Source organism: Bos mutus, chromosome 11, assembly GCF_027580195.1.
Source record: "Bos mutus isolate GX-2022 chromosome 11, NWIPB_WYAK_1.1, whole genome shotgun sequence".
Classification (NCBI taxonomy): Eukaryota; Metazoa; Chordata; class Mammalia; order Artiodactyla; family Bovidae; genus Bos; species Bos mutus.
Window position 1 is genome coordinate 2,282,442 of NC_091627.1, and position 23,356 is coordinate 2,305,797.

General features: G+C 55.9%; 1 protein-coding gene across 5 annotated transcripts in view; it reads left to right on the forward strand.

The window, feature by feature from the left end:
- VAV2 (vav guanine nucleotide exchange factor 2) overlaps nt 1-23,356 on the forward strand; it is a 187,295-nt gene that overhangs the window by 99,647 nt on the left and 64,292 nt on the right. For all 5 annotated transcript variants that reach the window (XM_070378687.1, XM_070378684.1, XM_070378688.1 and 2 more), the window contains one exon: nt 1,554-1,612. In XM_070378687.1, the coding sequence (XP_070234788.1) occupies nt 1,554-1,612 (59 nt within the window). The remainder of the gene's footprint in view (nt 1-1,553; nt 1,613-23,356) is intronic.

A 23,356-nucleotide genomic window follows, 5' to 3' on the forward strand; every position in this document is an offset into this window, starting at 1 on the left:
CACAGAGGAGCCCTGTTGCTCCTCGGATTCATGACTTCCGTGCGAACTGGCCCCTGAAACAGAACCCCTCCCGGAAGTCAGCGCGCAGCGCGCGGCTTGTTGGCCGAATCCGCCGTCTCGCCAGCTGAGAAAGGGCCCTTCTGTACAGTGTAGGGCTCTCTCCCCACTTCTAAAAAACCGCCGCTGGACGGAGAGCCGCCTCACAGGAGGTCTGAGGCGTGTGACCTGGGTCGGGGGCTCTGGGGAGGTGACCTGGCCTCGGGCTTCCCAAGTCCCAGGTGTACACAGCCGGCCTCGTAGGGGTGTGAGGATTCACCGGATGACGCAGGTGAAAGGCTCATTGGGCTCAGTTTCTGGGCATCAGCGCCCAGCAGAGGGTGTCTGTGAATGTAGCCAGTGGTCATCACAGGCCATGTTCACATCCCCTGACCTCAGATGCACGTATGCGGGGGCACACACGCACACACACACACCCGTGCACATGCAGGGGGCTCTCAGAGTCGAGGCCTGTCTCTGCCTCCGTGGTGCGTGGTCTCTCTCAGCACGTTCCACGTCAGTCCCGCTGGGAATCGTGAGCAGCTTGTGTGACCCGCGAGTCACGCTCGAGCGTGTAACGCTCTGTGTTCAGGGTCAGCCGTGCTCTCGCCTGGCCCCCATTTCCCTGTGACCATCTGTGGAGTCTCATCCTTACTTGCCCCGGTCATCTGAAGGTCTGTGGACTGGCCGTGTTGAGGCCACTGAGGCTGGGAGCCAGGTGGGTCCTGTTGTCTGGAGGGGGCTGGTTACAGGGGAGGACTGGGCTGGGGCAGGGACCCCAGGATTCTGACACATCTGTCCATCCAGGGAGAGCCTCCTGGGATCCCCTTGTGCAATCTGAACCTGGGGCTCTTTGTTTTCCCTCTACACCCTGAGCCCCTCGCTAGCTGGGCATCTGTTTAAATGGTCCATATGGAAAGATCGGAGGGGCTGGGAGGGAAGGGAGCTCTCCGCGGGGATGTGTGCACCTGTGCTGCGCTCCGGGCTGCTGTGTGACTTTGGGCAAGTCACTTGACGTCTCTGGGTCTCTATCTCCCCACCTGTGAAATGGGTCAGCACCCACCATGACAGGAGTTATTATTAAATCACGTGGTGCCTTCCAGAGCAGGAGCCTGGGGGGAGCCCTGTGTGGTCGTGATGTGTGTGCACACCTGCGGTGGCCCCGATGGGGCAGACCGTCTCCTGGGGGAGAGGAGAGCGGGACTCAGCGAGTGGCCGATGGGCAGGAGATGGCGGGGGCTGTGAGCCCAGGCCTGGGCTCCGGGGCGGGCGCCGGGTGCACGTGGCCCTCAGCAAATATTAGTGCCCCGAAACGACGCGCCCTGCACAACAAATGTAGAGCAGGTGTCTTGCCTAAAAAAATCTTTTGCTCTGCTTTTTTGTTATTTTTTTCCCCTGAAATGAGAAGTGCTTTAGTAACCGTTCTCAACATCTACAAAACACTTCGTTACTGTACTGTGACAACTTCCGGCTTTCTCATGAAATTACAGACGCGTATTCTCGTCTCCCCCTCGCAGGTCATCTCCGCCGTGTCAAGACTCTCCCTGCACAGCTTGGCTCAGAACAAAGGCATCAGGTGAGCTTCGCGGAGCGCGGCAGGGCGCCTACCTCTTCGTCTTCGTCCACCTCCCGTGTGCCCTGTCACAGATCCTGGAGTCTTGAACAGATACCCTCGGCCCGGGTCTTTCTCATGAATTTTCAGCGTGTTGTCTGGTTGCCTGTTGGCGGCAGCTGGAAGGGGCGGGGAGGAGGAACGAGACTTTAGCTCACACCCGGGACATCTTGCACGCCTGTTACTGATGGCTGCAAAATCTCTTTCGATTTAGGTAATAAGATCAGCAAATTAATCCTTTCACAGATCATCGCCTACCTAAATGCCCTCTCCACACGTCAGACCTGGGTTTTGCCTCCAATGAAGTAGCGGTGTTTGTGTGTGGAGATGGGGCTGAGCCAGGGGGCCTGCCTGCAGCTGTGGCCCCACCCCGGCAGGAATCTCCCCAACCTTGGCTTTAATCCTGCTTGGATTTGCAGAGAATTCCATGGCGCTGGGGTCTGATCTCTGACACATGGATGTTGGGGGGTGGGGGACCCTGGGACTGAGGGGGCAGAGGCATCTGTGGGGATGGGGGCATACCGGCCACAGGGGACAGGGGAGGGCAGCCCCCGGTGAGACCTGGTCGTTGCAGATTCTGACCCTCAGATCGGGGTCAGGGAGACCAGCTTCCACACCCAGTGGGGTTCAAGCCTGGGACCTGCCTCCCCCAGTGTCTCTGGGTCATGGGCCAGCGGGGTGGGAGAGAGAGGTTTCAGAAGGCAGAGATGACTCCTTCTGAGGATACAGGGACTGGGGGTCTCACCTGGGCGGGTACAGGTGACCTTCTGAGAGTGGTTCAACTCTGGAGGGCTCCCCGCTGGTGTTGTCATGGGGGTCCCTGCACGCTCGTAGACTGGGGGTCCCAAAACCAGGATGCCCACTGCAACGGGCCCCTTGGTACAGCTGTTTGCCCAGGTCCAGAGAGTCATGGGAATAGAGGCAAATATTGGGGAACCCCCCCAGAACCTCTTTTCCTGTTGGGTTCTTCAAAGACTCAGAAGTTTCACTGAATTGAGGATTTTTTTAAATGTCAGATGAGGGACAGGCTGTTTAAAAATGTTGCACTGCTATTAAACACGTGTTCGAGAATATTTGTAACACGTTTAGGGTGTAAAGCATAACGTTAGGATGAAACCCCTGTACCACCTCCTGGCCCACGTTCTAGAACACCGCTCTGCCTGTGAGGCCCCCAGCTGCGTGGGCTGGTTTTCAGTGTAGCTTTTGTCTGTACCTGGGACTGTTTAAAAATGTTTAGTTTTAAAAAGTGAGTCATTGCTGGATACACAGACAGTTCGTGTGTTTTCTTGTTGGTTTTTTCCCAGAAATGGTCGTCTGTTCTTTGCCCCACTAGCCGGATGACAGGCTGCGTTCCAGGTGCCGCCGCCCCGTTCCGGCATGTCCTCCACCTGTGTCTGTGTCTGCGCATGTGTGTAGGCAGGAATGGAGTTCGTGCCACAGAAGTCATTTTATCTGCTTTGGCACATAACTCGAGAGTGTGATCTTTTCTCCCCATCTCATAAACATCCTCCTGGTCGGGGGCCTGGTGTCGGGGAGTCCAGGGGTGCTCCTGGGGTGGACGAGGTCCCGTGGTGGGCTGAGCACAGTGTCAGGCTCCCCATGCCCTGCACTGGAGGGCAAGAGGCCCGTGGCCGAGGCCACGACTGCCCTGTCTGTTGGCTCCCGGAGCCTCAGTTTCCCTGGGGCTGACAGCTGGCCAGGGAGTCTGCTGGCGGCTTAGAAAGTGGTGAGGGGCCTGAGAGCGAACAGGTGACCTCTGATCAGTGTGGAGGTCCCTGGGGGGCCGGGCGGCGCCCTGGCCTTCTCAGCTCCATGTCCCCATCTCCCCTGACCCCTCCGACCCCGCAGTCCCAGGGCCCCTGCCCCACGACACAGGTGCCTCCCTGGCCGCTCCTGCGCTGGGTGGCGGCCAGCTCTCCGAGGCTGGCCCGTGGATTTGGAAATGCACCTTCTTCCCTCTCTCTTCCGGGCAGCATGTGGGCACAGTGGCCGCCTGGATGGGGAATGAAGACCCCAGCCCCTAGGGCGACAGTGAGCAGAGAGCGACGGTCTAGCTTGCGGAGCGGCTGAGAGCCGGCTCCAGTCTGGTGGGCTATGCGCCTCATGTGGGCAGCTCCTCGCGGAGCTGGTGGGAGTGGAGTAAACCCAGGGGATGTCTCAGGGTTCATTCAGGTGAGGCTGAACCCCGAGGTCGGCGTTGGCCCGCAGGAGGGCTCAGTACGTATCCCAGTTTGCTGTAATGACGTCACAGGGCCTGTCAGGGCCCCTTTGGGCCTGATGACTCACAGGACTCAGCTAAGCCGCTGTCCTCAGGGTTCTGGTCGATTACAGCGAAAGGAGGCAGGTCCAGGTCAGCAGGTGGAAAAGGCGCATAGACTGGAGCCCAGGAGAGACGAGGCACAGACTTCTGGGCCTCCTCGCCCCGAGGACTTGCACGGACAGCGCTGAACTCCCCCAGGATGATGTGTGACGTCACAGATGGGAGTTGCCAGCCAGGGAGGGCCCCTGAGCTTTGGTGCCCTGGTTCTCATTGGGTGTGAGTCGTGTAGACACAGCTGACTGGCCTGTGGGGGTGACCTTAGCTTCCAGCCCCTGGAGAGGTCCAGCTGATACTGTGGGCTTGTGGTCCCCCATAAACCCCATCATTTCACAGACCCTCTGGCCTGGCCTGGGCGCTTCCCCCACCCCGCCCAGGTAGGCAGAGATGCTTTAATCAGCAGGATGTCCCAGGGGCTCAGAGGTCCCTTTCGGGAGCCAGGCCAGAGCTTCTGTGGACACACAGGGTGTGGGCAGCCTAGGGCGGCTGCATTAACCCTTTATTGCACGTGGGGGAGGAAGTGAGGGGGCCGGGAAGGTGTTTGCGGACCAGAGGCGGGGACGGGACCTGCTGACCGGAGCAGCGCCTTTGCGGGAAGTGCTGCCCGGCTCGCCTGCGTCTCCCCCTCGCCCTGATCACTGAATGTGCCGCTGGCTCCGTCTCACCCGTGTTTCTCCCTCCCTGTCTGAGCCCCAGTCCAGAACTTTCCCGGGATCCTTTCCCTTCGCAGCACCCGGGGACAGGCCCTCCGGCACGCCCCACAGCTCACCCTCCCTGGGCCTGGGAGGTGGGCTCCGGCCGCTCCCAAGCGGACGAGTTTGAGCAGCTCCGCACAGGCTGAGGGTTTCACAGGCGATGTGACAGCCTGGAGCCACACTCACGCAGAACCCTGACTGCACTGTTCGCTTGAGAGTATTTCATGGTGTCGGTAATTAGCAAGAGGGGTTCCTCTAGCTAGACTCCTCTGTTTTGAAAACCCGCAGACCAAGCCCACAGCCCTAACGAATCTCTCCCGCGCTTCTCTGGTGGCTGGAGAGGAGCCCAACGCGCTCCTTTAAAAAATGACCATTTTCACCACCCTTGCTCTGTGTGCTGATCTTCCACAGAAGCCCCAGTTGTGATAAATAGGAGACTTAATCTAAGCACCGCACCCCGGTGCCGGCTGGGAGACCAGCAGTGATGGTGGGGAAGTCCATGGGGGTCATTCAGCCCAGTGTGTGGGGATGGGGGTCCTTGTCACAGCTGGAGCTGGCCCTCCAGATTGAAGGATGTCCTGTCAGGGGGTCATCACGGCTCTGAATGCCTGGGAAGGAGGAGATGGCAAAGGGCGGACCCTCTCTGGGCCTGAAATTGAACGGTGAGACCAGGGCGCCCTCAGCCCTTGGAGGTCTCATCTCTCAGCCGCCTGCTTGCTGAGTGGTCTTAGGCAGGGATATTCTTGGACCCTCTGGCTCTTCTTCTGTGGGCGGGGAAGCGTCCCCCTGCCACCCAAGGTTGCTGTGAGCCTGTGCCCTGTGCAGAGTGATTCGTGCTGCCCCGGACACCCTGTGAGCACCCGCGGGCTGCCAGCTGAAAGGTGACCCCCCAAAAGATGTACCCTCCTCCTAGCCCCTAGACCCTGTGTCTAGACTGGGAAAAGCTTCTCTGCAGGTGAGGTTTTATAGATGGAATTTCACCTGTAGACGTAAGGAGGAGACAGGAGGGTCAGAGTCAGAGGAAGGAGGTTGGAGGGGTGTGGCCACAGGCCAGGGAAATGCGGGTCATCTTAGAAGCTGTGAAAAGGTCAGGTTCTCCCCTGGCGCCCCTGGAAGGAGCCGGCCCTGCCGACCCCTTGATCTGAGTCCGTGAGACCCACTGTAGACTCCTGACATCTGGATCCGCAAGGTAGTAAACCCAAGCTGTTTGAGGCGCTTTTGTGAGAGCGGCCCTAGTGCTGGGGAGGCAGGTGGGCGTGGGCCTGAGGATCCAGTGCGGGGCCGTCGTGGGGCCCCGGGCATGGGCCTCTGCACCCACCCCTGTGTGGCCCGCGTGGTGGGCTCGGCTCTGGGTCCTCAGGGGACCCGAGCGCTCCTGCAAGCCGGGACAAGCCTCTGTCTTTGACTCCTTGGTCCTAACCTGGCCCAGCCTCCCGCTCTCTGGCTTTTTACTGAATTGCAGTAAAATTCGCAGAACATACATTTCATCCCTTTGAGGTGTGTGGCTGTGGCTTGGTGTTTGCAGTCACCCCGCTTCCCTCCCCATTGCCCCGAATGTCATTCCCAAGCATGTCACACCCGAATGGAGGATCCCACCTGCTGGGGCAGTGGTGCCTGAAGGGTTCCCCATCCTTCCTGGGTTGGGGGGAGATCCATAGAAGGTTCTAGAAGGGAGGAGTGGAAGGGAAGGCACTCCTGTCTGGAAGGCCTTGGAGGAGGTGAGGTGAGGGCGGGGGAGGAGGGGCCGTCAGGCCTGGTCAGTTTTGTTTCAAGGCTCTCAGGGCTGAAGTGGCATCTGAGGCTGGTGACCGGCTGCCACTGGGTGGGGGGGGGGGCGCCTTGTGCCTCAGAGGGGCTGCACGTTGTGAGGTTGGGCCCCCTCGCGAGGGAGCGGGCAAGGGCAGGCCTGTCTGGCCTGTCTCACCCCCTCAGGGGTCAGGGATCATGGGGACCGGGTGGGGGTGCCGCAGGGATGGGGTGGGACGGGGGACAGGGGAGGGAGGGGGACGGGGCAGGGACGGGGAGATGAGGCAGAGACTAGCCTGATGCTGTGAAGCCTAGCACTGTCTGGACCACCAGAAGCTGAGCGAGTCTGGTGGGCTCCTCCTCTAAAACCTCGCTGGCCCTGCCTGCATCTTGATCTAGGATTTTTAGCCTCCCAGCCCCCGGAGAATGAATTCCTGTTGTTTCAAGCCCAGGGTGTGGGTTTTGCCAAGGATTGAGCTCTGAGATAGGCGGGTCCCCTCTGTGTGGGGGTGCAAATCTGCCCCTCCTAAAGTCTGGCCACATCCCACCCCACCCCTGACCTGGTCCTCGCACAGCCCCTGCAGGTCAAGGCCTGAAGGCCGAGGCGGAGGCCAGTGGCTAGCAGGGAGCTTGGGGTTCAGGGACCTGCCTCTTGGTTATCAGGGGCTGTAGGTGGACAGGGGCGTCCTCACTGGTGGGTTTCATGTCCCCGACAGCGTTCAGTGGTGGGGCTGTAAAAATGTCCACGTGCCCTGGAGCCCCAGCTCCCCCCACCCCCAGGCCTGTCCTCCCCTCGAGGGAGCAAAGATCACCTCACTGTCTAACAAGGAAAACAATCAAAGGCTGCCTTCTCGGCAAGCGCCTCCATGAAACATTTATCAGGCAGCTGTGTGACGCTATGGGCTTGTTTTCAGAGACAGGGAAGGAGATCGTGTCATGCTTTGCACTGGGATTTATCCATGTGCGGAAGGCACGTTGAGGGTATTGAAAAATGCCCTGGAACAGAATGGACGTCCCCAGTGTGGCCGGTGGTGTGGGGGATGTGAGCCCCGCCCAGCTCTGGGGCCAGGCCAGTCTTGCTCTCTGCTCCCAGCTGTGGCCGGTGGGAGGGAACACCCCGAGTCTCCGCCACGGCAGGGAGGCTGCCCAGGCCAACCAATCAGAGACGCAGCATCATCGGCAAAAGGTTCTTCGGGGCTTTGGGTACCTCCAGTTACAGAGTGCGAAGGCGGCGCCCGGACAAGTCTGAGGCCCACCCATCTCATCATCGGAAGAGTGAGAGTGCAAGTCGCTCAGGCGTGTCCGACTCTGCAGCCCCAGGGGCTCTACAGTCCACGGAGTTCTCCAGGCCAGAACACTGGAGTGGGTGGCCTTTCCCTTCTCCAGGCGATCTTCCCAACCCAGGGATCAAACCCAGGTCTCCCACACTGCAGGCAGATTCTTTGCCAGCTGAGCCACCAGGGAAGCTACATCTGAAGAGGGGCTTTGGTAATAGAGGGACAGCCCCGTCTTGGGGCGCTGGGTTGTCCTCACCGTGGGGCTCTTCTGTCCAGTCCCTCCTCTGCGCCAGCTGCTGCTGTGGTCAGCATGGGCCAGCATGGTCAGTGCCAGCAAACAGCCCCTGAGGCTCGCTGAGTTGCCGCGGGGAATGTGTGGGTGGGCGGTGCTCCCCTCTGTGCCGCTTGCCCCAGAGCCAGGCTGACGGATGGCATCCTGCTGGAGCAGAGCGGCAGTTGTGCCCGGGGAAGGAGACCCAGCAGGTCTCCCACGGGCTCCTGCAGCCTCTGCCCCGTCAGTGAAGCCGGGATGTCACTGCGACACTGCTAAGTGGGCGCTGCTGTGTCCCATTTCAGAGATGGGGAGACTGAGGCTGAGAGGCTGAAGGGCTGGCCTGAGGTCAGGTGCTGAGGGAGAGGCGGAGGGAACCGACATGCAGCCCCGCCAGGCTCCCTCCGAGGGCCCGCCACCCTGTCCAGCCTCTGGCACGTGAGCCTGTGTGGCCCAGGCCTGCCTGCCGCCTGCCCATCTCCCTCACCTCCAGCTCCATGCTTGGGTCCGGGGTGCCCACCACCACATACCACGCATTTTCAGGCAACTTGTAGGAGTGTTTTGATAGGAGAGAGAGGACTCTTGAAAGTAACCACCTGGCTTCTCTTGGCATTCCTTGTTTATGCCCTGTTGGTTGTCATTCTGCCTGCTTTTATTTTTATGGATTTGTTCATTTACCTTTAAATTGTTTTTAATTCTCACAAGCTTGATATTTGGCACCCAAGCTAGACCCTTCTGGCTCGCGGAGTGCAAGGACGCCTGTGACCACCTGCTGCTCTCCTCCATCCTGCCCCCGTGGTCCTGGCAGGAGGAAGCCACTGCCCTCCACTGCCCGTCTTCCATCTCCTGGGTCTTGTAAACCTGTTGTTGTTCAGTCGCTCAGTCGTGTCTGACTCTTTGTGACCCCATGGACTGCCGCACTCCAGGCCTCCCTGTCCATCACCAACTCCCAGAGTTTGCACAAACTCATGTCCATTGAGTCAGTGATGCCATCCTACCATCTCATCCTCTGTCATCCCCTTCTCCTCCTGCCTTCAATCCTTCCCAGCATCAGAGTCTTTCCAAATGAATCAGCTCTTTGCATCACATGGCCAAAGTACTGGAGCTTCAGCTTCAGCATCAGTCCTTCCAATGAATATTCAGGGTTGATTCCCTTTAAGACGGACTGGTTGGATCTCCTAGGCAGCTGCAACCGGCGCACTGAGTGCGGCCGAGAGGAGCTACCCCATGTCCGAGGTCAGGGACAGAAGCTGGGAGGACCCCATGCCCGAAGAGGGCAGCCAAGAGGAGTTACCCCACGTCTGAGGTCAGGGGCAGCGGCTGAGAGTGCCAGGCTGCGACGGCGCAGGAACGGCCGAGAAGAGCTGCCCAAGTCCGAGGTCAGGGGCGGAGGCCGGGAGGAGATAATCACACTAGAACCACAGCCTTGTCTAACTCAATGAAACTAAGCCATGCCCGTGGGGCAACCCAAGACGGGCGGGTCATGGTGGAGAGATCTGACAGAATGTGGTTCACTGGAGAAGGGAATGGCAAACCACTTCAGTATTCTTGCCTTGAGAACCCCATGAACAGTATGAAAAGGGAAAATGATAGAATGCTGAAAGAGGAACTCCCCAGGACAAGAGGTGCCCAATATGCTACTGGAGATCAGTGGAGAAATAACTCAGAAAGAATGAAGGGATGGAGCCAAAGCAAAAAGAATACCCAGCTGTGGATGTGACTGGTGATAGAAGCAAGGTCCGATGCCGTAAAGAGCAATATTGCATAGGAACCTGGAATGTCAGGTCCATGAATCAAGGCAAATTGGAAGTGGTCAAACAGGAGATGGCAAGAGTGAACATCGACATTCTAGGAATCAGCGAACTGAAATGGACTGGAATGGGTGAATTTAACTCAGATGACCATTATATCTACTACTGTGGGCAGGAATCCCTCAGAAGAAATGGAGTAGCCATCATGGTCAACAAAAGAGTCCATAATGCAGTTTTTGGATGCAATCTCAAAAACGACAGAATGATCTCTGTTTGTTTCCAAGACAAACCATTCAATATCACAGTAATCCAAGTCTATGCCCCAACCAGTAACTGAAGAAGCGGAAGTTGAACGGTTCTATGAAGACCTACAAGCCCTTTTAGAACTAACACCCAAAAAAGATGTCCTTTTCATTATAGGAGACTGGAATGCAAAAGTAGGAAGTCAAGAAACACCTGGAGTAACAGGCAAATTTGGCCTTGGAATACGGAATGAAGCAGGGCAAAGGCTAATAGTTTTGCCAACAAAATGCACTGGTCATAGCAAACACCCTCTTCCAACAACACAAGACTCTATACATGGACATCACCAGATGGTCCACACCGAAATCAGATTGATTATATTTTTCACAGCCAAAGATGGAGAAGCTCTATACAGTCAGCAAAAACAAGACCAGGAGCTGACTGTGGCTCAGATCATGAACTCCTTATTGCCAAATTCAGACTGAAATTGAAGAAAGTAGAGAAAACCACTAGACCATTCAGGTATGACCTAAATCAAATTCCTAATGATTATACAGTGGAAGTGAGAAATAGATATAAGGGCCTAGATCTGATAGACAGAGTGCCTGATGAACTATGGACTGAAGTTCGTGACATTGTACAGGAGACAGGGATCAAGACCATTCCCATGGAAAAGAAATGCAAAAAAGCAAAATGGCTGTCTGGGAAGGCCTTACAACTAGCTGTGAAAAGAAGAGAAGCGAAAAGCAAAAGAGAAAAGGAAAGATATAAGCATCTGAATGCAGAGTTCCAAAGAATAGCAAGAAGAGACAAGAAAGCCTTCCTCAGTGATCAATGCAAAGAATTAGAGGAAAACAATAGAATGGGAAAGACTAGAGATCTCTTCAAGAAGATTAGAGATACCAAGGGGACATTTCATGCAAAGATGGGTTCGATAAAGGACAGAAATGGTATGGACCTAACAGAAGCAGAAGATATTAGGAAGAGGTGACAAGAATACACAGAAGAACTGTACAAAAAAGATCTTCACGACCAAGATAAGCACGATGGTGTGATCACTGACCTAGAGCCAGACATCCTGGAATGTGAAGTCCATTGGGCCTTAGAAAGCATCACTACGAACAAAGCTAGTGGAGGTGATGGAATTCCAGTTGAGCTACTTCAAATCCTGAAAGATGATGCTGTGAAAGTGCTGCACTCAATATGCCAGCAAATCTGGAAAACTCAGCAGTGGCCACAGGACTGTAAAAGGTCAGTTTTCATTCCAATCCCAAAGAAGGGCAATGCCAAAGAATGCTCAAACCACCGCACAATTGCACTCATCTCACACGCTAGTAAAGTAATGCTCAAAATTCTCCAAACCAGGCTTTAGCAATACATGAACCGTGAACTTCCTGATGTTCAAGCTGGTTTTAGAAAAGGCAGAGGAACCAGAGATCAAATTGCCAACATCCGCTGGATCATGGAAAAAGCAAGAGAGTTCCAGAAAAACATCTATTTCTGCTTTATTGACTATGCCAAAGTCTTGGACTGTGTGGATCACAAGAAACTATGGAAAATTGTGAAAGAGATGGGAATACCAGACCACCTGACCTGCCTCTTGAGAAATCTGTATGCAGGTCAGGAAGCAACAGTTAGAACTGGACATGGAACAACAGACTGGTTCCAAATAGGAAAAGGAGTACATCAAGGCTGTATATTGTCACCCTGCTTATTTAACTTCTATGCAGAGTACGTCATGAGAAACGCTGGACTGGAAGAAACACAAGCTGGAATCAAGATTGCCGGGAAAAATATCAATAACCTCAGATATGCAGATGACACCACCCTTATGGCAGAAAGTGAAGAGGAACTAAAAAGCCTCTTGATGAAAGTGAAAGAGGAGAGTGAAAAAGTTGGCTTAAAGCTCAACATTTAGAAAACAAAGATCATGGCATCCGGTCCCATCATTTCATGGGAAATAGATGGGGAAATAGTGGAAACAGTGTCAGACTTTATTTTTGGGGGCTCCAAAATCACTGCAGATGGTGACTGCAGCCATGAAATTAAAAGACGCTTACTCCTTGGAAGGAAAGTTATGACCAACCTAGATAGCATATTCAAAAGCAGAGACATTCCTTTGCCAACAAAGGTCCGTCTAGTCAAGGCTATGGTTTTTCCTGTGGTCAGGTATGGATGTGAGAGTTGGACTGTGAAGAAGGGTGAGCGCCGAAGAATTGATGCTTTTGAACTGTGGTGCTGGAGAAGACTCTTGAGAGTCCCTTGGACTGCAAGGAGATCCAACCAGTCCATTCTAAAGGACATCAGCCCTGGGATTTCTTTGGAGGGAATGATGCTGAAGCTGAAACTCCAGTACTTTGGCCACCTCATGGGAAGAGTTGACTCATTGGAAAAGACTCTGATGCTGGGAGGGATTGGGGGCAGGAGGAGAAGGGGATGACAGAGGATGAGATGGCTGGATGGCAACACGGACTCGATGGACGTGAGTGTGAGTAAACTCCAGGAGTTGGTGATGGACAGGGAGGCCTGGCGTGCTGTGATTCATGGGGTCGGGAAGAGTCAGACACGACTGAGCGACTGAACTCAACTGGTTGGATCTCCTTGCAGTCCAAGGGACTCTCAAGAGTCTTCTCCAACACCACAGTTCGAAAGCATCAGTTCTTTGGTGCTCAGCTTTCTCTATGGTCCAACTCTCACATCCATTCATGACCACTGGAAAACCCATAGCTTTGACTGGACAGACCTCTGCTTTTTAATATGCTGTCTAGGTTTGTAATAGCTTTTCTTTCAAGGAGCAAGTGTTTTTTAATTTCATGTCAGCATCTGCAGTGATTTTGGAGCCCAAGAAAATAAAGTCTGCCACTGTTTCCACTGTTCCCCATCTATTTGCCATGAAGTGATGGGCCCGGATGCCACAATCTTCGTTTTTTGAATGTTGAGTTTTAAGCCAGCTTTTTCACTCTCCTCTTTCACCTTCATCAAGAGGCTCTTAGTTTTACTGTATTTCGGGCGTAGTTTTGTTCAGTCTCTGCAGTGTCAGACCTTTAAGGCAGAGACGCGAGCTGTGGGCTGACTCCTGGGAGTCCCTGGTCTCACGGCTGTTGCGCGGTCAGCACAGCATGCAGTTCCTTGCTTCGCTGCACTGTGGCTTTTCTGGAGCTGCCCCTCTTCCTGCCCCCGGCCCCTGCCATCCTGGCGGCAGCAACATGCATGGGGCCAAGCCCTCCCCAGGGCTCATCTCACTCAGTGCTCACCTGGACCCCGAGGATCAGGATCAGCCCCACTTTGAGAGGAGACTGAGGCCTCGAGAGGGCCTCTCTGGCCCAGGGTCTCTTCCTGTTGGGGTAAAACTGGCACCCCACCCTCCCTTCCTCCCGCAGGAGTCGGCTGGGGGTCAGGGTTCTGGGGCCTGGGGCAGGCGTGTCTCCAAGCCCTTCCGGCTTCAGTTCCCAGCAGAGCTGGCCTCCAGGGGCTGGGGACCAGCCTCAGGCCTCACTGCTGACTCTGGGGAGAGATGGGGCTCCATTTTCGCTGTGAGGTCACCGGCAGGGAGACTGGGGCCGGCCTGTCCCCAGCCTAGTCCTGGAGGTCTGGCCTCCATGTCATGATGCGGGCTGCTCTCGGCGCCGGCCTGCCGTCGGCCCTGCCCCGGGCGGGGTTGGTGGCCGCGGGAGGCTGGGGGCACTGCTGTTGGGCACTCACAGGCCCCATGTGTCTCTCCGGCTCAGAAGTCTGAGCAGCGGTCTGGGCGTGGCGTTTGGATGGGGTAGTGTCCAGGAGCGCAGCCCTGAGGCCCTGGTGATTCCGATGAAAGCCGAGGCCTGGAGCCCGGCCCTGAGGCTTGGCCCAGCCCTCGGCCCTGCTGACTCCAAGGTGAGCAGCCAACCGCAGGGCTGGACGGCTGGCCCGAGCCCAGTCCTCCCTTCCCCGGGGCCGCCTCCAGACCCAGCGCTGGCGCCATGCAGAAGGGCTACAGTCCAGCTCTGTGCTCCCAAGTGGCCAGGCTGGACCCCCAGGGCCCTTGCCCAGGGTGAGGTGGGCAGCGGTCCTGCCCTTGTTCCCACGGGAGCCCAGAGTGGCCTGGGCATGTGCACCTACTGTGTGCCACACTCTCAAGGCTGGGCTCCAGGGGACCAGTCCTGCAGGTGGGCAAGCAGGGCAGGGATGGAGGCCCTCACAGGCAGAGGTCTGTGCCCCTTCCCGAGGAGGGGGCATTTGAAGCGGCTGACCAGGAGAAGTGAGCAGAGCCAGGGTGGACGGGTCTGGGCGGCGGAGGCCCAGGCAGATACTGTAGGGAGGTGGGGAGGGGGCGTGCTGGGTGTCCCTGTGCGGTCGAGAGGGGTAGGGTGGGGAGGAAGGTTGTGTGGGGAGCGGTGGGCAGGGTGGGGGGCTCTGAGGTCTTGGGTAGGACTGCTGGCCTGGACTGCTTCCTCCTCGGAGCTGGGCCTGTTCCATCCATCACTGAGCCCCAGCTCCTGTCTCTGAACCCCACCACCTCTCCCTGCCCAGCGAGGCTGTGCCTGGGCGCCGTCCCCCAGCCGAGGGGGCTCTGGTCCCCGAGTGACCAGTGTGAGAGCTTTCTGTGCAGATTCTGCCGGTAAGAACAGAGCTGCCCGAGGCCTTGGGCCGCAGGCTGGGAGGACAGGCTGTCTGGGGGCGGGCCATGTGGGATGTGGCTCTGGGAACGCTCCCCTGCTGGCTGTGTGGCCTCCCGTTCCCTGATGGACGTTTCCAGAGCATTCCATCCAGGGGGGACCTGGCAGGTCCCTGGGATTTCCTGCCTAGGCCAAGCAGATATCCCCTTGGAAGAAGTCAAGAGGTCATGAAAGGAAAACAGCCAAGTGGCTGCAGGGGCTGGGCTCTGCTTGCAGGGGGAGATGGCCCTCAGACCCACTGGCCTTTCTGCTGCGAGAGGCTGCTGTTCCGAGAAGCGGGCTGGAAAGTTAGACCTCTGTTCAGCCTCGCGGCTGCTGAGAAACTATGTCCTCCTTCTCAGCAGCAGCCCCAGGCCCCTCCCCACCCCTGGCCCCGGACAGTGGGATGTGGGAAACTGCCATCCTGCCCCGAGGTCAGCCTTCTCCTCTGCCTCGCTAGGGTTCTGGAAACAAGGGCCAGAACAGCCTGACTGGGCTCCGGAGGGCCCCTCGGGTCTCCGCCGGTCGCCTGGAGCCGGCTGCACCTCCTCCCCAACTCACATCTTTGCTGGACCTGCCTTCGCTGAGGTCACTTTGGCTTAAGGTCCTGGTCGTGACCCCTGGGCCGCCCATCGATCACTGTGTCCCACTGCCCTGCCCTGGTCCTGCCCCACTGGCCCTTCGGCTCCTCCTGGCTTGGCCCAGCCACCCTGAGCTCCGTGCCCCCGAGTGTGCAGGGCATGAGCGGCTCTGCCCCACTCCGTGTGGCCTGCCTCCTCCGGCCCCTGAATCTTGACCACACGCACCATCACCCCTGCTTCCTCCTCCTCGGGTGCCAGGCCCTGTCGGGGCACGTCCACACCGCGTGTCTCTGTGTGAGAGGCAGGCGGTGCACCCCCATTTTACAGGCATGTTCACTGAGGTCCCTGGGCAAACTCGGGCCAGGAAGCTTAAGGTGCGGCTGATTCCAGCCCCCGTCTGTCTGATGTGAGGCTGGACTCTGAACGCAGGGTAGGCTCTGGTCCCTGGGTCAGCTCACCACCGAAGCCTCCCTCGCTCCCTCCTCCTCCCGCTTCCAGTTCTTCGTGGCCCCCAGCCTGGGAGCCCCGGGCGGCCTTGGCAGTGGGTGTGGGTGGGGAGGCCCCCCTGCAGCCCTGGTGCCAGGGCCCATCGGTGTGGGTGCCCGGCTGGCGGGGGGGAGAAGCCGGATTTTGTGCTTGTTTGGACAGCGGGCTGTTTAGCCGGAGAGCTGTTTTTAATAAGAATCCCAGTGCTTCAAGGCCTCCCAGCCAATTAGCAGGCGGCATCCAGGTGACTCTGAATAATTAAACGGGCCTGTCGGGGCCTTCAGGCTGCAGTTTGATGTGCCTCTAAAGTCTGTCTGGCTGCCGTTTCCCTGGCGAACGGCTGCCATGGCAGGTGTGGCCTGCTGCCCTGTGGCCGCGTGTTCCCTCCCCCAGCCCTCTGCTCCCCCGCCACCTGCTTGGGCTGTGGGGTGAGCTCGAGGGCTCCGAGGTGGTGCCAGCGCCAGAAACAGAGGCACCGCTGTCCACACGGGCAGGACTGGGCGGCCGGCTCGTCCCGGGTTTAGCCCTGGAATTCCCGCATCCTCAGAGACTCCCTCGTCCGGGGGCAAGCTGAGCAGTGGTCACCCCCTGCAGGACACCCGGGCACCCCCAGGCCTCAGGCCGGGAGCTGAGAAGCCGGGGCCCCGGCCGGCCCGGGAGGACCAGGGGCGTCTGCGGACAGTGCGGTTCTGTGATGCTGCAGTGAGTGCTGACCTTGGAGGTCACCTTGCAGGGACCACTTTTCTTCGAGTCGCATCTCCACGTTCCTCCCTGCACGTGCTAATCACAGGGCCCGGGGGAAGAGCCGTCTTAGCCCGGATCACTTTCACCTGAAAAGTGGAAAAACAAACCCCGTGTGCTAGGTTCTCCAGACGGCGCTGACGGTCAGAGCCCAGCGCCACCCTGAAGCATAGCCTCACCTCCTGAATATGGACGTTGGTCTGTCGAGGTGGCCGTCTTCCTCCAGAGCCCGGCGGGGGCAATGGAAGACCCCCGTGGTGGTGCTGACCCCGGGGGCCTGGGACAGGGTTGGAGGCTCCCGTGCGAGGCGCGCTTTCCAGTTGTAACAGAAGCCTAGGATGTGGGGGTCTTCCTGAGTCTGGGGCCCTGGACTTGGACTGGGATGAGGCCCTGGAAGGGGAAGGAAGGTGACCCAGGCATCGTACTCGGGTCACTCACTGGGCACGAGGGCCGGGGCTGAGAGGCTTCTGCGTGTTGCCTCATTTAATCTTGACAGTGACGACCACCCCATTTTACAGCTGGGAAAACTGAGGCTCAGAGAGGGAGAGAGCCCTGCTCAGGGTCACACAGCAAGGGCGCCTCTGGGCTCGGAGGGCCTCTCGTTGGCTCCTGGGTCATTTGTCATCCTGTTACCCAGCCCTGCTGCCCGCCACACAGGGTCTTCAGCGTCCACACCCCGCAGGCCCCCGGGGTCCCAGCCGCACAGGTCTCCCGCGTCCACACCCCGTGGGGTCCTGGGGTCCCAGCCGCACAGGTCTCCCGCGTCCACACCCCGTGGGGCCCCAGGGTCCCAGCCGCACAGGTCTTCTGCGTCCATGCCCCGCGGGCCCCGGGGTCCCAGCTGGCATGCGCCTGTGTTCGCTGCCTTCAGGCCAGGACCCCGGAGCAGCGGGTCCTCCCCCCGGCCCTGGCCGCACATCCCTCCACATGCAGCTGCAGACACAGCCGCACAGGGGTCACTTCCCAGAGGCCCCGGTTTTCCAGCAGATTCTCAGGGAAGTCCCGAGGGCAAGGACCAGAGCCTGGTTTACTGGTCTTGGAGCCACGGTCACGCTGCACCTTCTCCCTGAGGCAGGGACAGGGGGGCCCCCAAGCCTGACTCAGAGCAGGCCCAATGGATGAAGGCTGGAGGGGGTGGCGTGCCCGGAACGGGGACCCTGTGCCCCACCTTCCTGAGGGCTCTCTGTTTTGGGACCTTATCCCTCCAGCGGGCGATCCGTCAGCATCCGGCAGTGGGGCTGCCCACACACGGCCAGGCTGGCCACAGCCGAGGTTGTGAATGTTGGCCTCAGGGTGGGAGGTATAATTTGGGGGACCCTGAAGCAGTGGCCCAAGCCTCTTATTCCCCCAGGAGGGCGGGGTGCTGGGTGGACTCGACGCTGCCCGACGCGTGGGCCTGGAGGGGTTGTCTGCTTCTGGCTCAGTGTCCCCTTAATTCCCTCAGGGGTGCGAGTGAGCGACTCGGCAGCCCAGGAGCCGGGCACCAGGAAATGCGCCCTTAGGGAGGGTCTGACGGCACCTGAGGACCCAGCCCCGTCCCCGCCGACCTGGATGACCACTGTGTGTCCGGCCCCCGGTCACGTCTGTGTCCTTCTGCCACACCCGATTCTCATCCCCTCCTTTTCAAGAACAAGTGAATATGCTGTGAACGTCTGGCTGGCTGGTCAAGCTGAGGAGGGGGTGGTTGGGGGCTCTGAGACAGAAGGATGGAGCCAGGCCTTCTTGCAAGTGACCCCAGGGTCACCCCTGCTCCAGCCCCTCGCAGGTTTGAAGTTCCGGTTGGAATGTGGCCTCAGAAACCCCCTCTGTGCAGATGTTTCCCCGGGTGTGGAGTCAGGGTCAGCGCTGAAAAGTCACAGCTCAGGGCTGACTGGGGCAGCTCTGCCCGGCTTCTCAGAAGCGCTTCTTGGAGATGCTCCCTTGCCTCTAGTTCAGGGCTGCCATTTGCTGTTTTCTGGGGGGAAGGGCAGCATGAGAATCAGTTCAGTTCAGTCGCTCAGTCGTGTCCAACTCTTTGTCATCCCATGGACCGCAGCACGCCAGGCCTCCCTGTCCATCACCAACTCCTGGAGTTTACTCAAACTCGTGTCCATAGAGTCGGTGATGCCATCCAGCCATCTCATCCTCTGTTGCCCCCTTCTCCTCCTGCCCCCAATCCCTCCCAGCATCAGGCTGTTTTCCAGTGAGTCCTTATTTTGCATCAGGTGGCCAAAGTATTGGAGTTTCAGCTTCAGCATTGGCCCTTCCAGTGAATATTCAGGACTGATCTCCTTTAGGATGGGCTGGTTGGATCTCCTTGCAGTCCAAGGGACTCTCATGAGTCTTCTCCAACACCATGGTTCAAATCATCCATTCTTCAGCGCTCAGCCTTCTTTATGGTCCAACTCTCACATCCATACATGACCACTGGAAAACCATAGCCCTGACTGGAGAACCCCAGCTCGATGATGTCTGACATCTGCCCTTCTGCCCACCCACCCATCCTTCCGCCCTTACCCTCTGCTCACTCACCTCACTCATCTGTCCATCAACCCACACTGCCACCCCCTCCCACCCACTTGTTCTAGACATCCACCCATGCATCCATCTGTCCATCCATCCGTCTTTTCATTCACCCGTTTATCCATCTATCCATCCGTGTCACTATAGTGTCAGGCGCTGTGCTAGGCAGAAGTGGACCCAGGCTGAGACAGCGTCAGGTTTGCCCACCCGGGGTACAGCTTGGATTGAGTCTTACAGGCTACTGGGACCTGGGTGAATGCGGTAGTCAGGGGACTGGCTTCAGAGGCTGGAGGTAGTGAGCACGTGGGGCAGGGGAGAGGGGTTGAGGCCAGAGGATCCGCAAGGCGTCCCCTGCCCGCTACCTTCCTGTCCCCTCCCGGGGCTGGCCTCAGCGGCCAGGGTGCATGGCCCACGTCTTCCCTGGCGGGCTGTCGGCCCCGTTCTCTCTGCCCCCGCCTGGCTGCAGCCTGGCTTTGTTTGGCTGCGGCAGAAATTAATTGGATTTGCAGCCTCATTCTCAAGGGGATTTGCGGCCCCCAACAGGGATGCTGGAGCAGAAGCAGGAGGCGTTTTGTGGACAGCAGGGTAGTTCTTCTGCCTTTGACATTCTTGCTTCATCTCGGTTGCGGGGGACAGACGAAGGAGATGAAAGGGGTGTACACCTGGCACCCACAGAGGCATGGAGAAGAGGACTTACGAGAAAGTCACACACACACGATGGGTTTTATTTTTTTTTGAGACTAAACGTTTTGAAACTACTCCTCTATCTTCTTTTACTGAGCAATATAGGAACCTGGAATGTCAGGTCCATGAATCAAGGCAAATTGGAAGTGGTCAAACAAGATGGCAAGAGTGAACGTCGACATTCTAGGAATCAGCGACTGAAATGGACTGGAATGGGTGAGTTTAACTCAGATGACCATTATATCTACTACTGCTGGCAGGAATCCCTCAGAAGAAATGGAGTAGCCATCATGGTCAACAAAAGAGTCCAAAATGCACTACTTGGATGCAATCTCAAAAACAACATAATGATCTCTGTTAGTTTCCAAGGCAAACCATTCAGTATCACAGTAATCCAAGTCTATGCCCCAACCAGTAACGCTGAAGAAGCTGAAGTTGAATGTTTCTGTGAAGACCTACAAGACCTTTTAGAACTAACACCCAAAAAAGATGTCCTTTTCATTATAGGGGACTGGAATGCAAAAGTAGGAAGTCAAGAAACACCTGGCGTAACAGGCAAATTTAGCCTTGGAATACAGAATGAAGCAGGGCAAAGGCTAATAGAGTTTTGCCAAGAAAATGCACTGGTCATAGCAAACACCCTCTTCCAACAACAGAAGAGAAGACTCTATACATGGACATCACCAGATGGTCCACACCAAAATCAGATTGATTGTATTCTTTGCAGCCAAAGATGGAGAAGCTCTATACAGTCAACCAAAACAAGACCAGGAGCTGACTGTGGCTCAGATCATGAACTCCTTATTGCTAAATTCAGACTTAAATTGAAGAAAGTAGAGAAAACCACTAGACCATTCAGGTAGACCTAAATCAAATCGCTTATGATTATACAGTGGAAGTGAGAAATAGATTTAAGGGCCTAGATCTGATAGATAGAGTGCCTGATGAACTATGGACGGAGGTTTGTGACATCGTACAGGAGACAGGGATCAAGACCATCCCCATGGAAAAGAAATGCAAAAAAGCAAAATGGCTGTCTGGGGAGGCCTTACAAATAGCTGTGAAAAGAAGAGAAGCGAAAAGCAAAGGAGAAAAGGAAAGATACAAACATCTGAATGCAGAGTTCCAAAGAATAGCAAGAAGAGATAAGAAAGCCTTCCTCAGCGATCAATGCAAAGAAATAGAGGAAAACAACAGAATGGGAAAGACTAGAGATCTCTTCAAGAAAATTAGAGATACCAAGGGAACATTTCATGCAAAGATGGGCTCGATAAAGGACAGAAATGGTATGGACCTAACAGAAGCAGAAGATATTAGGAAGAGATGACAAGAATACACAGAAGAACTGTACAAAAAAGATCTTCATGACCCAGATAATCACGATGGTGTGATCACTCACCTAGAGCCAGACATCCTGGAATGTGAAGTCAAGTGGGCCTTAGAAAGCATCACTATGAACAAAGCTAGTGGAGGTGATGGAATTCCAGGAGCTATTCCAAATCCTGAAAGATAATGCTGTGAAAGTGCTGCACTCAATATGCCAGCAAATCTGGAAAACTCAGCAGTGGCCACAAGACTGGAAAAGGTCAGTTTTCATTCCAATCCCAAAGAAAGGCAATGCCAAAGAATGCTCAAACCACCCCACAATTGCACTGATCTCACAAGCTAGTAAAGTCATGCTCAAAATTCTCCAAGCCAGGCTTCAGCAATATGTGAACCGTGAACTTCCTGATGTTCAAGCTGGTTTTAGAAAAGGCAGAGGAACCAGAGATCAAATTGCCGACATCCGCTGGATCATGGAAAAGCAAGAGAGTTCCAGAAAAGCATCTATTTCTGCTTTATTGACTATGCCAAAGCCTTGGACTGTGTGGATCACAAGAAACTGTGGAAAATTGTGAAAGAGATGGGAATACCAGACCACCTGACCTGCCTCTTGAGAAATCTGTATCCAGGTCAGGAAGCAACAGTTAGAACTGGACATGGAACAACAGAGTGGTTCCAAATAGGAAAAGGAGTACGTCAAGGCTGTATATTGTCACCCTGCTTATTTAACTTCTATGCAGAGTACATCATGAGAAATGCTGGACTGGAAGAAACACAAGCTGGAATCAAGATTGCCGTTAGAAATATCAATAACCTCAGATATGCAGATGACACGACCCTTATAGCAGAAAGTGAAGAGGAACTAAAAAGCCTCTTGATGAAAGTGAAAGTGGAGAGTGAAAAAGTGGGCTTAAAGCTCAACATTCAGAAAACGAAGATCATGGCATCCGGTCCCATCACTTCATGGGAAATAGATGGGGAAACAATGGAAACAGTGTCAGACTTTATTTTGGGGGGCTCCAAAATCACTGCAGATGGTGACTGCAGCCATGAAATTAAAAGACGCTTACTCCTTGGAAGGAAAGTTATGACTAACCTAGATAGCATGTTGAAAAGCAGAGACATTACTTTGCCAACAAATGTCCGTCTAGTCAAGGCTATGGTTTTTCCAGTGGTCATGTATGGATGTGAGAATTGGACTGTGAAGAAGGCTGAGTGCCAAAGAATTGATGCTTTTGAGCTGTGGTGTTGGAGAAGACTCTTGAGAGTCCCTTGGACTGCAAGGAGATCCAACCAGTCCATTCTGAAGGAGATCAGCCCTGGGATTTCTTTGGAAGGAATGATGCTGAAGCTGAAACTCCAGTACTTTGGCCACCTCATGGGAAGAGTTGACTCATTGGAAAAGACTCTGATGCTGGGAGGGATTGGGGGCAGGAGGAGAAGGGGACGACAGAGGATGAGATGGCTGGATGGCATCACTGACTCGATGGACGTGAGTATGAGTTAACTCCGGGAGTTGATGATGGACAGGAATGCCTGGCGTGCTGTGATTCATGGGATCGCCAAGAGTCGGACACGACTGAGCGGCTGAACTGAACTGAACTTCCTGTTTGTCTGGAAGGAAACAAGATGCTGAAATATTCTGGGGCTCTGAGGCCTTAAGGAGGCATCAGAAGTTACTTTTCTTGGGTGGCATTAACTGGCCTGGCTGAGAGGATGAGGCTGAGCAGAAGTAAGGAATAGCCGCGGCCAGTGTTGGGGCCTAAGAAGTGCAGACAGGCCCCTTCTTGCAGCCAGCCTTCAGGACAACGCAATAAGGGGTTTTTTCTTTGAAAAACTTTTTATTTTGTACTGGCGTAGGTGTAGCCGACTAATAGTGTTACAACAGTTCCAGGTGAACAGCGAAGGGACTCAGCCAGACATATGCACGTAACCATCTCCCCGAAAGCCCCCTTCTGTCCGGGCTGCTGCATAAGACTGAGCAGTTCCTGGGCTGTAAAATAGGTCCTTGTCGGTCAACCGTTTAAAGTACAGCAGTGCGTACAGGTCCATAAAGGGGTTACTTCTGCCTCCATGTTCCAGGGGTAGAGAACTGAGAGTCAGAGAGGGCAAGTAGCTGGTCCAAGGTTGCACAGAGAGCCGGCAGTGGGCCTAGGCTTCCTGTTCCCCTGGGTGTGCCTTACTCCAAAGCCTTTCCTGTCCAAGGGAATTCTGCGGCAATCCAGTGGTTAGCACTCGACACTTTGACCACAGTGGCTTGAAATAAGGTCCCGCTCTCCATGGAGCTTGGCCAAGAGCAATTTTTTTTGGTGAAAAATAAAAAATAAAAAAATGCTTTTCCTCTCCTAACCTGCCTGTGTCTCAGCTCACCTGGCAGAGCAGGTGGGTTTCACCTGAATGTCTCATCTGCTTGAGAGCAGAGCCCTGTGTTAAGAGAGACTGTAGGGGGCTTCAAGG